At 50.9% G+C, this 16,928-nt stretch overlaps 2 protein-coding genes across 2 annotated transcripts in view; one reads left to right on the top strand and one right to left on the bottom strand.

Annotated features, from left to right (window-relative positions):
* TMPRSS4 (transmembrane serine protease 4) overlaps positions 1-13,949 on the bottom strand; it is a 45,067-nt gene extending 31,118 nt beyond the window's left edge. Inside the window, exon 1 of the mRNA XM_054440702.1 lies at positions 13,721-13,949. Coding sequence (XP_054296677.1) covers positions 13,721-13,723 — 3 coding nt within the window. The 5' untranslated portion in view covers positions 13,724-13,949. The remainder of the gene's footprint in view (positions 1-13,720) is intronic.
* The window catches only part of SMIM35 (small integral membrane protein 35), an 86,677-nt gene continuing 74,002 nt past the window's right edge, over positions 4,254-16,928 (top strand). Inside the window, exon 1 of the mRNA XM_054440706.2 lies at positions 4,254-4,907. Coding sequence (XP_054296681.1) covers positions 4,901-4,907 — 7 coding nt within the window. The 5' untranslated portion in view covers positions 4,254-4,900. The remainder of the gene's footprint in view (positions 4,908-16,928) is intronic.

The raw sequence follows: 16,928 nt of genomic DNA, 5'->3' as shown, positions 1-16,928 counted from the left end.
AAGCACCCATATTGTACCAGGCACTACTCTAGGAGGACTCAGAGACAGATCAAGAAATCATCCCAGCAAGATGGGGAAAATAGTGCCCAAACAAGACAGCCAAGGGTCTGTCCCTGAGAAGCTTGTTTCTTGGTGGAGAGGAGGGCTAGGGGAAGGGGGAGGACAGGCCGTAAACAGATAAACCAGAAAAGATCAGAGAGGGGTAGGTGCTATGCAGAGAGTAATCCAGGGTGAGAGGAGACAGCGCCTGGATGGAGACTGAGAATGGGAGCTCTTGGGAGGGGCTCAGGATGGTTACGGAGGATCTTGCTGGTCTCCCTAGAGGAGGTGACAAGAAGGAGCCAAGTGGGAAGGAACAAGCTTGGGGGGCTGGAGGAACTGAATAGAGATGGGCATGGCTGGAGCAAGGCAAGGGCATAAAGAGAGAGGAGGTTGGTGGTAAAAAGACGCCATATGTGTTTGGAAGATATAGGCAATAGGCCTCACCGGTGGATTGCGTGTGCTTGGGTTTTAGTTACGTGGGTGAGAAGGTGCTTGCTGAGCTGTGGGAGGCTAGAGGAGTGGCTGGTGGAGCAGGGAAGTGGACCCTTTCCTGTCAATTCATTCTTTTCCACTGAGTCTACCTGTGCATGCATGCCTGCATTCATTGAGGTAGGTAGGGCAAGTTTCTTTTGTTTATTGTTAATTTAACAAATATTGACTATACTCCTTTGATGGACCTGGAATTGTGCTAGAAGCTGAGGCACAAAGGAGGCTTATATTCTGCACTTTCTGGGGCCTTGGATTCCTCATCACCGAACTGAACAGTGGCTGATTTTCTGTGTGTGTGTGTGCGTGTGTGACAGAGTGAAAGAGAGAGAGAGAGAAAGAGAGAGACAGTCTCATTCTGTCACCCAGGCTGGAGTGCAATGTTGTGATTTCAGCTCACTGCAACCTCCACCTCCTGGGCTTAAGTGCTCCTCCCACCTCAGCCTCCCAAGTAGCTGGGACTACAGGTATGCACCACCACGCCCAGCTATTTTTTATTTTTTTTGTAGAGATGAGGTCTCACTGTATTGCCCAGGCTGGTCTCAAACTCCTGGACTCAAATGATCTGCCCACCTCAGCCTCCCAAAGTTCTGGGATTACAGGTGTGAGCCACCATGCCTGGCCCTTAATATGTTTTCAATTGCTATTCACTGAGTAGTAGTTGTGGGAAAAAATTCTATACCTGTTTGAAACCAAAAGAGAGAAAGAAAAAATAAACTAAAGCAAAACCATAAGCTAGAATGACAGGGACTGTGACTATCTTGTTAGCCGTGGCATCCCTGATGTCTCCTACAATGCACAGTACATAATGAGTGTTGAAAAAATATTTGTTGAATGAAAGAATTAATGAAAATATCTCAGTTTGAGGACTCAGTCTCAGGTCAGTCTTTACAAAGCTGACTGTGGTATATTCACACAATGACATAGTAGGCTGCAGTCAAAACAAATGAACTATAGTGACACAAAATAATATGGATGGAGCCAGGTGCAGTGGCTCACACCTGTAATCCCAGAACTTTGGGAGGCTGAAGCGGGTGGATCATGAGATCAGGAGTTCGAGACCAGCCTGGCCAACATGGTGAAACCCTGTCTCTAGGAAAAATACAAAAATTAGCCAGGCATGGTGGCAGGCACCTGTAATCCCAGCTACTCAGAAGGCTGAGGCAGGAGAATCCCTTGAACCCGGGAGGCAGAGGTTGCAGTGAGCGAGATGGTGCCACCACACTCCAGCCTAGGTGACAGAGCAAGACTCCATCTCAAAATAATAATAATAATAAGGATGATATTAGAATGTAATATTAAGGGAAAATGTAAGTCCCAAAAGATTACCTATAGCACAGAATCTTTTCCATAGAGAAGCAAGGGAATGATGAATATGGGGTTTGGGAAGAACTCACCTGGGCAGGGAGCTTGTAGCACAGTCCCTGCCTATCAAATATGTACAGCCAATATTTGTTGAATTAATAAATGAAAGACACTTGCCCTACCCACCTCAGGAGGGGGATGGATATGTGTGTGCAGGAGTGTGAACCTCATGGTTAGATGTAGGTTACTATTAAGTCCAGCTTTTGTTGGGGATGGTGGGTTTATGGAGGCTTATTACATTGTTAAAACCAACTAACTAGCAAGTTACAAATGGGCCCTGCATGAACCAATAGTGAAAAAAGTCACGAAGCAAGGATTCTAGTTCCCCCAATGCTATGCACCCAAGGCTCAAGGAAAACATAAAAAAGCCATCACCTGGCTATGCTGAGTGGCTTGAGGAGGTCAAACTCATGTCCTCACCATGCTCTGCCCTTACTGTTGTGCTGCCTGAGTTTCCCCATGAGTGGCTCATTCTTTGGCTTTTCTTGAAGCTCTTTGGCAAACATCTGTGACACAGAGAGATCAGAGCTGATGGACAGATACGCTTCTGGAAGAGGAGCTGCAGAAGGTCACAAGTACTGGGGCTGATGGGCAGAGAGGTAGGTGCATTTTAGGCCTGTGAGTGTCAACTGGGGGCCATCAATGTCGATGACATCCCTGAGCAGGATAGAAATAGGGACTTATGGCCAGCTGCATCTCCTCTGAGCCCAGAAGCAACAATCCTGAGCTAAGGAAAGGAGAGAATGGGTCTGAGAGATGTGGGTACCAGGTAAAATTCAGTGATCCAGCCAGACCCCATCACCATGGTGGGTCCCTGCCATGATCAGAAGATGCAAAGCTGAAAAAAGGCAACTTCCTTATTTTCAGATGAGAAAACAGAGGTCGGATAGAATAGTCTTAACCTGGAGTTAATAGAGGGAAGGAGGAAGTTGAGAGGTCACCAAACAACACATGTGCTTCCTTCTGCTTTGCTGGAGATGTATTTATTTACCCCCAGCTTGAACTCAGCTTCTGGCTACAACTGTTGCAGCCCCAGCCCAGCCCAGACCAAGCAAAGGCATTGGCCTTTCCCTTTCTGTTTGGGCCACTGGCTGGGCCAGGCCTGTCTGCTCTGTTGATTCAGTCTGCCGCAGAGCCCTGACTCATGGGTCCAGCCCAGCCAGTGTCTGACCTGGGGCTCATCCGGGAATGAAGCTCTTGCTGTCTGCAGTACAGTGGAAGGGCAAGAATGCCCAGGCCCCCAGGGCCCAGGTAGGGGGTGAGGTGGGGAGGTGGAAGTGGGTGGGTGTTCGATCGCTGGAAAACCTGCCATTGCCTGATCAACTCAGAGAATCTTCTTTTCCTGCTTCTCGGTTTGTCACCAGCAGCAGGAAGACATTAATCCAAGACCCAAATATGGAGGCAGAACCATTAGTTGTTGCAGTTGAGTAGTATTATATAATTTATGATGTTTTTCTTTCATAAGTGCTATCCTATATAATCCATGGAACAACCCTGAGAAACTGTCTCCATTTTACAGAAGAGGCAGCTGCTATGGCTTCGGAGCAAGTAAGGAACAGATCTAGCCCTTCAGGCCGGGTTTCTGGACTTGGTGGACTGTTGATTTCATTTCCCCATGCTTTCAGGAACTCATTTGGATAACAGTCATTAGCTGGTGCTGGGTCCTTTTGAATCACTCCTCCCTTGCAATGCAGCCTTGTTGGATATAACCAGCATGCAGTCATCATGCAGAGATTGCCCCCAGCATCTCCCCAGCTCTTCCTTGGTGTGAAGGCAGAGTGACTTTGCTCAGTTCTGGGCTCTGCCATATCATCCATGAATGTGGTCAAGAGACCTCAAAGAGCATGTTGGGAAAGGGGCCTATTGCAGGGCTTGGTTCCTAGGAGGGGCTTTATTGATATTAGCATTCGTTCTTCCCTTTCTTCCATTAAGTTCCCACCTTTCTCACCTGCCTCTTCTTCCTTTATTCCTATTCCACACCTCTACCACTGTTTTAGGTCGTGGGGAACCTCCTGGTTGGGCTTAGCTCAGCTCCAAAAAGCAAACAGACATCTTAAGGTAAGCTTCCTTTCCAGCTCAGAGAGGATGAACCCAGATACAAGGCAGCTCTTGTTTTTAAATGGAGTGAAGCTTAAGTGGCTGCAGAGAAGCCGCAAAGTGTGCTGCAGAGAAGCCACCAGCCTGGAGAGTATGAGTTCTCATCTTGCCTTGTCTTCTGACTTGCTGTGTGGCTTTGGGCATACTCCTCAATGTCTCTGAACCTCAAAATCCCTTTGGGTAACTGGGAACTGCCCTTCAGAGATGGGATGAAAGAGTCAATAACCTCATAATGAAACAGGCAAGTCCACCAGGCTAATAAGGAGGGGAAGAAGAGGCGGCAGCTCAAGGAGGCCAAAGAAACAGAAAGCTCGGCCAGCTCCTGTCTGTTTCCCTTGCCAAGCAGCCTGTCCCTGGGGCCTGATTTCTCTCTTCCTCTCTGCAATGCTGACTTGGCATTGCCTTGCTCTGGAAAGAAGTCAGTAAGGGCAGAGCTGGAATGACTGGAGTGTGGACAAAGACAGAAAAGTAGGGGCACATAAAAGGGGCCGACAGCTTCAGTCTTCCCTGGAGTCCAAGGCCCTGGCTTCCCCTGGTCTCATAGGAAAACCTAGAGCCAGAGATGCTGCTGTTACTAGGTGATGGGATAAACAGGTCCTTTGAGGCTCGGGCAGGTGGCAGCTAGGTTGCTGAGGCCAGTAACAAGCAGTGGGGAAAACCCAAGGGAGGGGGTGGGGAAAGTTCTCAGGTAAGCCAAGAGACCCAGAGGTGCTCGCCGTCAGCTTGCAGAGTGGGGCCCGGCCACAGTGCTCCTCTGAGGGAGCCTCACTCTGCTCTCTTACCCCAGAACCTGCATCCCTCCCCCAAACCAACGGCAAGCAGCTGTGTCCTCTCCACTTGCAGCTGGAATAGGCAGTTTGATGGCTTTGCTGCGCTGGCAACAGGGCTCTCTTTCTTGGATGTCTCAGCCATGACAGGTAAGGGGAAGAGAGGGTCACTGAAGGCTGGAAGATCATGGGGCAGGAGAGGAGGGAATGAGTTTCCTGAGATGAGCCTGGTGGTGATGCAGCAGCCCAGAGTGCATGGGAGGTCCTCAGAGATGACTGATCATGCCTGCTTCCAAGTATCCTGGGATCGCACCTGTTACTCTGTCTCTAGGCAGGTCGGCCACCAGCCCAGGCCATATGCAGCTGGGCATCTAAGCTCTCGCGTGGAAATTCAGGGAGCAGCCTCACAAACACTGCCTTGCGTTGAGGCGTTCTTAGAGCAGCACTTTTTCCTTTGGGTCTAACCTCAACCTCGGCTGCTACATTAGAAACCATTTTGCCTTGTTCTAAGCCACATAGGTGCTGACCTATTGACAATTTGAGCGAGCACCTCAGCCCCCATCTCAGCATAATGGCTCCAGGGCAGGGCCTGGGGCAGAAGGGAGGAGTCAGGCAGCCTGCCATTATCCCCTGCCAGCCTGCTGTTCAGCTCCCATCATTTAAGAATCAGCTTTTGTGTTCGGACATAGCTCTTAGGTTCAGATAGGGCTGGGGAGGCAGGGATGATGTAACTATCCCTATTTCACAAATGGAGAAACTGAGGCACAGCACTTCTGCTCTTTCCCCAGAGACAATGTGAAGGGCAGGAGTGAGGTATTTGTACATGCCCATTGGGCTAAATTAAACTGAAGACAGACCTGGTTCCCACTGGAGGGCCCTTGCTTCCAGGCGATGCTGCTGTTTACTGCAGTGCTTAGGAATCCTTCTGCAATCCTTCTCTTTGTCCTAGGGGAAGCAGCCCATTCTCTCCCACCTTTCTGAACTCTCAACAATTCTACTTTGCTCAGCTTTCCCTCTGTTCCAGAGTGGTGGGTCCATCCGAGCCCACCTTCCCCTCCTGGAAGGGTCTGATAGGAAGGAAGGTGCCACCATCTTTCCACACCTTAGGACAATGCCTGGACAATGGCTGGAGTGGACTCGAGAGGGCCAGCAGGGGTCCTGCCACACAGTTCAGCCTTTCAGCCTGACAGGGACCCTCACGGGTTTGCCTCTGGGAAAGGCTGATGGATATTAAAGCTTAGAGGGGTTCTCTCAACTTTGCAATTTACCTGAACTGAGGAGCTGCCATCCATGGAGCAGTCTGACGTTAATTTTAAAAAGTTCAAAGACAGAGTTTATACCATCTTTCAAGAATCGTACTCACTTTTGCTTGTCCTGAGTTGTCCTTTAAACTTTAAGGGGGAGGGAAATGGCAGGGAGGGAAAAGGAACTGACTGGGACTGACTCCAGCCAGGAGTTTGAGACCAGCCTGGCCAACATAGTGAAACCCTATCTCTACTAAAAATACAAAAAATTAGCTAGGCTTGGTGGCAGGCGCCTGTAATCCCAGCTACTCGGGAGGCTGAGGCAGGAGAATCGCTTGAACCCGGGAGGCGGAGGTTGCAGTGAGCCGAGATCGTGCCACTGTACTCCAGCCAGGGCAACAGTGTTAGACTCTGTCTCAAAAAAAAAAAAAAAAAAAAAAAAAAGGAAGAAGAAGAAGAAGATCTGACTCCTCCATCTGTAGAACAACTTTTGAGCAAGTCACTAAACAGCTCCTGGACCCAATTTCCTTCTTTGGAATGTGGGTACAATAAAAGCGACTTCACAAGATGATGGGGAGAAAGGTTCTGTAAGGTGCGCCACCTGCTCAGCACCACGCACATTTTCAGCACCTTTGCAAGCCCCCGGGAGCCCCATCTGGTCTTTGCATGATTTTACAGACTTGCTCATAGTCCCTTAGGTTGGTCTTTGCAGTTTGAGGGGTCTCAGCTCCCTTGATCAGAAGGGAGTTGTCCCTTGATCCTGCTCCTCCTGAACTCTGAGGCAGGAACACTGGCCTGAATCCAGCTCTGCCTCTTCCCAGCCATGAAGTCTTGAGCAAGTTAATAAATTTTTCTGAGTCTCAGTTTTCTCATCTGTAAAATGGGGAGCATATGCCTTAATTCACAGGGTTGTTGGTGAGAATTATTGATGACACATGTGATGTGCCTGGCTTGGTGCTTGAAACATAGAGGAGTTTAGTAAGTGAAAATTAGTGCCCTCTGCCCCAATTACCCTACAGGCATGGAGAGCAGAACTCCACACATGTTCAAGGATGGTCTGCGCTGTGGTTCTGTACAGGGGCAGGGTTGAGGATTCTTGTTTGTTCTGGAGGCCCCAGTGATAACCAGCCTTGGTGGGCTGGTGTGGCTGCTGCAGCCAATCTCCTGGCACAGGTTTCAGTGACTCCTAGATCTGTTTCCTGTGAACTCTGAGCTCAGGATCCTATAAATAGTGCTTTAATGGTGCTTCAGTGTCTTCTCTGCGTCTCTGACTTTGCAGTTGCATAACCTGAAGTTCCTTTACTGCCTTTCTGCCCTCTTACATAACTCGTCGAGTGCTTCATGAAGTTTTTCCTTGCTGAAATTTCATTTGCTAGGAGAGGTTGTGTTTTACAGTGCACAGAGCACAGGCCGTGGAATCCTGCAGCATGGGTCTGAATCCTATTTGCTCATTGGCCTGAGGCTTTAGGCAAGTTATTGAACCACCAAGAACCTCAGTTTCATGTGTGTGTGAAAAAGAGGGAGAGAGAGAAAGAGAGATGCAGTAAGTCTCCCTCCTAAGGAGCCCCAGATATGCATAGCATATAGTACGTTGCCTGGTGCACGGTAAGAGTACAATAATTGTTTGCTTGTTTGTTTGTTTTGTTTTGTTTTTGAGATGGAGTCTCGCTCTGTTGCCCAGGCTGGAGTGCAGTGGCGCTGTCTCGGCTCGCTGCAACCGCCACCTCCCAGGTTCAAGCGATTCTCCTGCCTCAGCCTCCCGAATAGCTGGGATTACAGGCACCTGCCACCACGCCCAGCTAATTTTTTGTACTTTTAGTAGAGATGGGGTTTCACCATGAACCCCTTGGGGATTCGACCAAGACCCCCAGAGGCGCAGCAGAGGAGAGGGAGGCAGGGCAGAAGTGGCGGGGGTGGGGAACAGTCCTGTCAAACACTGCAGCTCTGTTTTTCCCTCTGTGTCCCATATGGAGGTTCTACATTTGATTTCAGTGGAGCAAAAGGCTCTGAGGTCAAAGTACGCTTGGGGAACCCACTCGCCGAGAAGACCTCTAAGGTTGTTTCTTAGGGTCTGTGATTCTTAAAAGCTCACTCTCAGCCTGAAATTTCTCTTGTCTCCTCCCACAGATAGGATTAGTCCTAGGCCTGATCCACTTATAATATTCTCTCTTTAAATCAATTTTCTATCCTTAATGGTCTCCTGGTAATTTGGGTTTTTTTCCCTGAGCAGCATTGGGTATGAAACTTTAGTTTAGTCTTCTTGAAAGTCTAAGTTAATTAAAGCCACTGGTTTTCCCTTTGCCCTTGGCTGAACGACACTTTTCAAGTCATGAACCTCTTTGAGCCTCAATTTCTTTTTTTCTTTCTTTCTTTTTCTTTCTTTCTTTCTTTCTTTCCTTCTTTCCTTCTTTCTTTCTTTCTCTCTGTCTCTCTCCTTCCTTCCTTCCTTCCTTCCTTTCTTTCTTTCTTTCTTTTCTTTTTTCTGAGACCGAGCCTCACTCTATTGCCCAGGCTGGAGTGCAGTGGTGTGATCTCAGCTTACTGCAACCTCTGCCTCCTGGGTTCAAGCGATTCTCGTGCCTCAGCTTCCCGAGTTGCTGGGATTACAGGCGTGAGCCACTGCGCTCGGCTAATGTTTATATCTTTAGTAGAGATGGGGTTTCACCATGTTGGCCAGGCTGGTCTTGAACTTCTGACCTCAGGTGATCCGCCCACCTAGGCCTCCCACAGTGCTGGGATTACAGGCATGAGCCACCACATCTGGCTGAGCCTCAATTTCTTCATCTGTAGAATGAGGATTACAATGTCTCAGAGAGTTGTATTAGACTGAAAGGAGATTTTGGATGTGAAAGTGCTTCTCGAAGCCCAACATGGTACCCTTGTTGCATTTGGATAGAGATGCAATAATGCCGCTGTAGCTATTATTCTCTTTAAGACCACCAGTGACTCCTACGTGTCCAGATAGGTTCTCCTGGAAGCCTGGCAGGACCCTCCTCTCTGGGGACTGGAGATGTAATCGTGGGTGATTTTAGGGTGGAGATGGGATGAAGGTTAGGCAGCTGACCTTGGCTGTATAGTTACCCGCTTCTTGTGGACATCAGTGAGTGAGTGAGTGTCAGGCTCTGCCTGGGGTGTGGGAAAGCAGTTTCCCCTGCTCCTGTTCCATCTATGGAGTGCACAAAATTGAAGCCTAGATTTTGCATGTTCTCTGAATCTTCCATGGTATCTTGCCAGTACCTAGCACATAGTAGATGCTCAGGGAACACATGCTGAATGAATGAATGAATGAATGAATGCATACAGATTTAGAGGAAAAAACTGAGACAGCAGGATATGCTGAAAGCATTGGTTGGCTCAACCGCACCAGCGGGCGAAGCCCAGCCAGACTGATGTACAGGACGTTTTGAGACAGGAGACACCACTGCCACCCCTGGACAGGTGCCTGCTCCTGGACAGGGGCCATCATGTCTCTCACCCTCTTCCTCAAGTGTTCCTTTCATCTGCTACCCTTCGAGAGTTTCTGGTTGCATGTGGATTACACAAGGAAGCTGGAGGGTGCTCTGGGGGCTACGGGCAGGGGAGGACTGTTGTGGTTTTCCGTCTTGTTTACACATTTCTCAGCTGCCGACATGCTGGTTAGTCAGAGTGGCAGGCTGGGAGGTGGCGTTAGACGTGTCACAGGGGGATTGCCACACTGGCTCTGCCCCACTCTTCCCCTTCCCTATCACCAAGGTTTCCGGGCAGGCTCAGACCTGTGCCTCCCTCACGCCCACCCGCTCTGGGATAAAAACACTTTAGTAACCCCTCAGATAGATCTGGCATGTTTTCCAATTGGACTTGGGGTGAGCCTTGTTTTCAGTGTGAGATAAATCAGAAATTGGTTATAGGGGATTCCGTCTTTGATTATTTATCTGTCATCCATCAATGCACTCATTCATTCATTCACATTTACTAAGTGCCCGGTCCATGCCATGGGTGGCATGCCCTGTGCTAGGTTTGCGGCTAAAAACAGAAAAGACACAGACCCTGTCCTCAAGAAGCTCCCATTCTGGTGGCAACAGGTTTATAAGAAAATGTGGCAGATGACTGCGCTTTAGGTTTGGAGGAGTTCACTGTCCCGGGGAATCCTTGCTTGGGAACTTGAAGCATTTTACTGAGGCTGATGTTTTCACCTGAGCAGGAAGGAAGGCTGAGGGCGAAGAGGCACCCAGGAAGTCTGAGGCCATGGAGATTTTCAGGCCTGAGAGCATTTGTCTCCTGCTGCCCTGGGGCGTTTCTGGGGCTTTGGGAAGCTTGTCAGCAGTTCCCCAGCCCTGTTTTGTGTCTGTTTTTCTCATCTCTCCCCCTACCCACGACCCTCCTGAGCTGGTCTCTCCTCATTTCTTACATTCAGCTCCTCAGATCTCTTGGGCTTTGGCATGGGTCTGGACCAGGGAGGTGGCTGCTGGGTTCTCAGCCGCACTGAAGGAAGACTGAGAGGAGGAGAGAGGCCTGGGGGCACGCAGGAGCCCTGACATCTAAACCCCTTCTCCAGGGAAGCACCCAGGCACAGAGCTTGACCCCCAGTGTCAGGTGGGAAGCGCCCTGGGAGACAGACAGGGCCTGGGGATGCAGCTTCCACCTCTGCAGGTGCAGCTCCCATGGCCTGGAGTGCCAGAGCCTTTGCTCCAGCCACAGCATGAGAGCCTCTTGTCCCTATATTACCACTCCTTCTTGCTGTTCACACATGCAGTCCCCTGTGTCTGGAGCTCCTTCCTGCTTTCCCTGCCTGGAGAGAGCCTGCTCATCCTTCAAAGTCCAATGCAAATAGTTTCCCTCCCAGGACAATTTCCCGACTTCCCTAGAGAGAATCTATTGCCTTTTCAGCTCCAGGGGTACCTTGTAACCACTGCTAGTGTTATACTTGTCACACTCTGTGTTGAGCACCTGCAGGGTGAAACCTAGGTATTGTGTCCTCCCAACCCCCAGCCCCATTTAGAGGCTGGCCAATGAAAGGGGCTGATTAAATGGTGTCTGGCTGGAGCTTCTTTTGGGGGGGGGGTGGTTACAGTGACACCAGGCCCCGTCACCCAGGTGGCGAGGGATCCAGGAGAGCAGGCAAAGCAAGCAGCCCCTCCTTGCCTGTCTTGCCCTTTAGGACCTTCCCACTGCCCAGCTCAGTTTACCACCTCAAAGCCTAGCATGGCACTGCCGGGGCCGAGTGGGCTTCTGGATTCTGTGACCCCGTCAGGGTGGACTCTGCAGTGCTCCCAGCACCCCGCTGCCCGCAGGCTGGCTCCTGACTGCCACATTTCTGAGCCCAGCCAAGCCCAGGCAAGCCCCTTGAGTCTGTACCAGGCCGGCACGGAAAACAGGAGGTGGGAGGGAGGACCAGCTTCCTCCAGAGCAGCCGGAAGCGTCAGGGGGTTGACCTCAGGTGCCAACACCCACGTCTGGTGGCTCAGGGTGCGTTTAGGTCTCCGGAACAGTAATGAGTCAAGGCCAGTATAGGCAGTCCCAGGGTCCCTGACTTCCCTCCAGGCCTCAGCTGTGGAGTAGTTAGCATGGGACGCATTTCCTTTGGGGACAGGGCTTGGGCTCTGACCTCTGCCTGGGCCTGAGTCCCTGCTCCAGCTCTCCTTAGGAATACCCAGCTTAATGGGTTCTGGGGAGAGCCCTCATTAAGACGCAGCAGCTCAAAGGACCCTGACTGTCACAGAGAGGGGCCTGTGGGGCTGGAAGGAGGTAGGGAATGGAAGGGAAGGGAGGGCTGAGCCTGGGCGTGGAGATCCCATTCTCCCCTCAGGGCTGGGAGCTATGGCTGTCTAGGGTTATTAAGCACAGGCTTAATGACAGGGTTATTAAGCACAGGCAGTATAATGGCTAGCTCCGGGGCTAGAAACTTCCTTGACCATACCATGCAGATTGGCCATGCTGCTGCCTTGCCTTTGGGGCCCCAGGCCTGACCCGACCCCTCCACCAGTGTGCCCACCTACCCTCCCCCGTTCCTCCAGCAATGCCCAGCTCCTTCCCTGGTGGCAAAGGGTCTGTGTTGGTTGTACTACCCAGCTGTCATTTCCTAGCACAAACTCCTCTTTAGTCCTAAGTCCTTACATTTGTGCGGGGCTTCATGGTTTCCAGAACCTACTCACATGTATTAGCCGTGTAATCTCTGCGACCCCCGTGCGTGTGCGTGGGGCTGTTGTGGGTCATATCATTTCCATGGGCAGGGGAGAAGGTGACTCTCAGGAAGATGAATGCCTCAAGACAGCACAGATAATCAGGGAGCTGGCCTCAGCCTTCTAATTCTGCAGTTAGTGACCTGCTCTAGAAATGATTCCCTTCTCTGTTGCTCCTCCAAGAGACACACCAGGTCTCCTCAGTGCCTGCCACCCAGAAGCAGCTCACAGCTAGGTAGACTCCACAGCTGCTCTCCTCTCCTGGGAGCCCCAGGGGATACAGCGTCTCTGCACACAGGCCAAACTTTGGGGTGCCTCCTTGGATGGGAAAGCAGGAAGCTTGTGCTTTGATCCTGGCTCAAAGGGAAGCCCCTTCCCCTTTCTGATCATCAGCTATAACCGCACTAGGAATTGTTCCTGCCAGAATTTTCAGAAGAGTGTCGTGGGAAGTGCTCAGATTGGGAATAGGAGACAATCACTCAAGGGGCCCCTGCAGGTCACATCCTTCCCCCTTGGACAGTGGCTTCTCCTTTCCTCTCTTCCCTTCCCTTTCACTTTTGTGGCTGGGCAATTGCTGCCTCTTGGCCAAGGATTGGAGAAGGAAGACCCCTGGGTTCCTTCTCAGACCCAGTTATTATCTCTTCCTCTCCCTGCCCCGCAGCTGTCCTCCTTGAAAGATGGGGTTGATTCTCTTTGCCCCAAGACAGCAAAGACACTCCAGGTACTCAGAGGAGAAGGAGGAGAGAGGGTGAGGGCATGAAAAGAGACCAAGTAAAAGATCTCCACAAACACCCTAGATTATTTGGAGGCATCTCTGCACTGTTTTCTTTTCTTTCTTTTTTTTTTTTTTTTGAGACGGAGTTTCACTCTTGTTGCCCAGGTCGGAGTGCAATGGCACAATCTTGGCTCACTGCAACCTCCGCCTCCCAAGTTCAAGCGATTCTCCTGCCTCAGATTCCCAAGTAGCTGGGATTACAGGCACCTGCCACCACGCCTGGCTAATTTTTTGTATTTTTAGTACAGACGAGGTTTCACCATACTGGCCAGGCTGGTCTCGAACTCCTGACCTCAAGTGATCTGCCCGCCTTGGCCTCCCAAAGTGCTGAGATTACAGGTGTGAGCCACCGTACCTGGTCTACACTTTTCTTTAAAAAGAAAAGGAATCAGTTTCCCCAGGGAGTGGCAGAGGGCCACCGTGGCATCAAAACAGCACCCTGCCTTGGAAAAATAGTGCCAACCTCTAACCAACAGACCTGGAGACATTGGGCAAAAGAACATGCAGGATTCAGGAAAGAATAGTCAGGAAGGACAGCCCTGGCTCTGTGCTCAGCTTCTTAGGTGAGCTGGTCCAAGGACCATGGCAATGGAGGAAGAGAGGAAGGCAGGTGGGTATGAGACGTGTACTGGGCTGGGGTGTGGGGGGATTTGGGTGTGGCCTCTTTTTTTAACCTAGAAGGTGTCACAGAATTCTCAGCTGATGAACGCTCAGGCTGCTTGAAGGGCCTTATATGGGGAGACCCACCCTAACCGTGTCTTGGGAGCAGAGGGCCCCCACACTCACCATGCTGGCTCTGTGATCCTCCTGGTCTCCCTGTAGCCTGGAGCTGAGATTGTCACCCCAAGGCAGAAGGAGGGCCTCCCCACACAGGTCCTGGCTGGCCAGCAGGTCAGAAGTCCCTGGTCAGCACTGGCTGGAGGAGGCCCGAGTGCAGGGCGGACCTTGGTCCCTCAGGCCCAGCATCCTTGTCCGCTTAGCAAGCTGCTGCCTCTCTCCACTGTATTCCAGGAGTGATTGGGGGACTGTGGGCAGCTTGATTAAAACAGCCCTACAGGTGAAGTTGCCAAACTGGAATGATTATGTATCTTGTAACCTGACACCTATCTTAAGGGCTGGAACAACACCTGAAGTCATTCATGGGCCCAGGTGACACACCTAAGATATCACAAAAGTCTTCCTGCCTGAATGACTTCCACCCAACCGGGTGTTGGCTGAGGGTGATGCCAGAAGTTTCAGCCCCCCCTCCCCCTACCTTCTAGGTGCATAACTTCTCACTGTGTGGGTGCTTTGGTTTGGGGTTGTGGGAAGTTGGAGTGGTCTGTGGGTTGGGCAACAGTTTGCAGCTCAGTACAAAGGGATCATTGCCAGGTGTGGAGCAACAGGATTGGAAAGTCCACAGAGAAGGAGGGAGTTTCTTCTCTTAGGGAGGTAAGATGTACCCCCTTTCCCTGGATCCGAGAAGTGAAGCTGTCCTGACAGAGCCAGTGTACTAGTGCTTCCTGCCCCTGCCTCAGCGGCTGTTCAATATTATGAAAATCACTATTGGTGCTCTGGCTACAGCCCACGTCTCCTCGTCGACAGGGTCATTTCTTTCTTTCTTTCTTTTTTCTTTTTCTTTTTTTAATACAGGTTCTCTCTCTGTCCCCCAGGCTGGAGTGCAGGGGCGCAATCTCAGCTCACTGCAACCTCCACCTCCTAGGTTCAAGCAATTCTCATGCTCTAGCCTCTCGAGTAGCTGGGACTACAGCCACCTGCCACCACACCCAGCTAAGTTTTGTGTTTTTGTATTTTTATTTTGTTTTGAGACAGAGTCTCACTCTGTTGCCCAGGCTGGAGTGCAGTGGCGCGATCTTGGCTCACTGCAACCTCCACCTCCCAGGTTCAAGTGATTCTCCTGCCTCAGCCTCCCAAGTAGCTGCTGGGATTACAGGTGTTGTGCGCCACCACGCCTGGCTGATTTGTATTTTTAGTAGAGATGGGGTTTTGCCATGTTGGCCAGGCTGGTCTCAAACACCTGGCTTCAACTGATCCACCTGCCTCGGCCTCTCAAAGTGCTGTGATTATGGCGTAAGCCACCGCACCCGGCCCCACAGGATCATTTCTGATTCACGTTCTGCCACATCCTGATAGCTGGAGCTGCCCCCCTGGCTAGGGGATGTGCAAGGTGAAACCTTACAGCCACAGACATTTTGCTGGGAGGGACTTGGATAATTGTCCAGGTTGTTCCCCCATTCTGTGGGTGACAAAACTAAATTCCAGAGAGGAAAGTCAGTGACCCAAAGTCACATAATGAATTAGTGTCTGGTTCCATATGAATCCAGATCTCCTTCCATTTCTCAGACCTGACCCTCCCAGGAGACCAGCTGGGGTTAGGTGCATGTATTAGTCCTTCTGTTGATAATGTGCTTCTGTGTATCAGCCCTTTAATTCTCCAACAACAACAACCCCAATATTTTGTTCCCATTTGTCAGCTGAGGAAACTATAGCTCATGGACATGAAGTAGTTTTGGGCAGAGTTGGGGCTGGAACCTGGTTCTCTTACTGCTTCACACTGCCAGCCTTGTCAACAGGCTGAATGGAACGCAAGTGTTTGAAAGCCCCAGGTTCATGATTTGGGCTAATATGGCCCATGGAGGACCCCAGTGATGTCTGAGCAGGAGGAATACCGGATCAGTGTAATGGATTATTGGCCAAATCTCAGCTGAGGAATGCAGTGTGACTTTGGACTTGTCTCTGAGCAGCAGAGATCTGAAGCTGGCCTGCTGGGCTCTGGAGCCAGCACAGACAGCCCCAGCCCTTCCTTACTATTGACTGGTGGCCTTTAGAGCTGGAAGTCTTGGGCAGAGGCAAGAGCCTGTGTTCTCAGGTGACCTCAGGGTCAGGGCTGTGATGATCCAGGCAGGCACCTCCCCAGCAGCAGGGCAGTGAGAAGCCAGTGGGCCACTGGGAGCCACGTTTTCAGTTGTCTTGGTTCCTCTATGTGCCAGGCTAAACATCTGGCCCACAGGTTTGCATTGCTTCACCTGGTGCTCAGGTGATGAACCAGGAAAGAGGCAGCTGTCTGGGCATGAAGGCTGCTGGGCATGGCAGGTTGGAGGGATGATGACTCAGCCCTCCTGGCTTCTGCTCCCATTTGGGTCTGGGAGTTTGTGGAGAGGTCCGGGAAGAAGGCACATAAGCAGGACTGGGCAGGGTGGCTGTGATGCCTGCAGATGGGGGTGAAGGTTTACAGAGGGAGGCACAGTGGCCTGGAGACAACAGAGGCCCACCTCTCCCAGGTGCCAGGGAAAACCAGCTGGACCAGAACCCACATTCTTTTTTTTTTTTTTTTTTTTTCTGAGACAGGGTCCCCCTCTGTTGCCCAGGCTGGAGTTCAATGGTGCAATCTCAGCTCACTGTAACCTTCACCTCCTGAGCTCAAGGGATTCCCCCGCCTCAGTCCCCCAAGTAGCTGGGATTACAGGTGTGAGCCACTATACCTGGCTTATTTTTGTATTTTTTGTAGAGGCAGGGTTTCACCATGTTGGCCAGGCTAGTCTGAAACCCCTGAGCCCAAGCGATCCACTCGCCTCGGTTTCCCAAAGTGCTGGGATTACAGGTGTGAGCCACCGCACCCGGCCCAGAACCCCCATTCTCCCAGAGGAAGCCTCAGCTCTCCCTCAGCCCCGTCCTGCCTGCTTCTTTCTCTTGCCCACCCATCTCTTTAGATTCTCCTCCTGTTTTTCCTCCCTTCTTTCCCTCCCATTACTTCTCTTTTATCTCTTCCTCTTCATTTTTGACATTTTTTTCTCTTCCTTCTTCCCTTTCCTTATCTGTTTCCAGCATGTGTGTCAAGATTCAAGGCAGAGTTATCATGAAACTCCCGAAGCTGAAGCTTCAGAGCCCCTCACTTGCACGGTTCTTTCCAGGGCTCTGGGAAAGGGCCCGGCAATATGTTCACACAATCATACGTTTTTGTAAATTTTGCCGAATATTTCTTTGATATGCTTTT

This window comes from Pongo pygmaeus, chromosome 9, assembly GCF_028885625.2.
Source record: "Pongo pygmaeus isolate AG05252 chromosome 9, NHGRI_mPonPyg2-v2.0_pri, whole genome shotgun sequence".
NCBI classification, from domain to species: Eukaryota; Metazoa; Chordata; class Mammalia; order Primates; family Hominidae; genus Pongo; species Pongo pygmaeus.
Note: the sequence above shows the minus strand (reverse complement) of the source record. Positions and strands in the feature narration are given on the sequence as shown.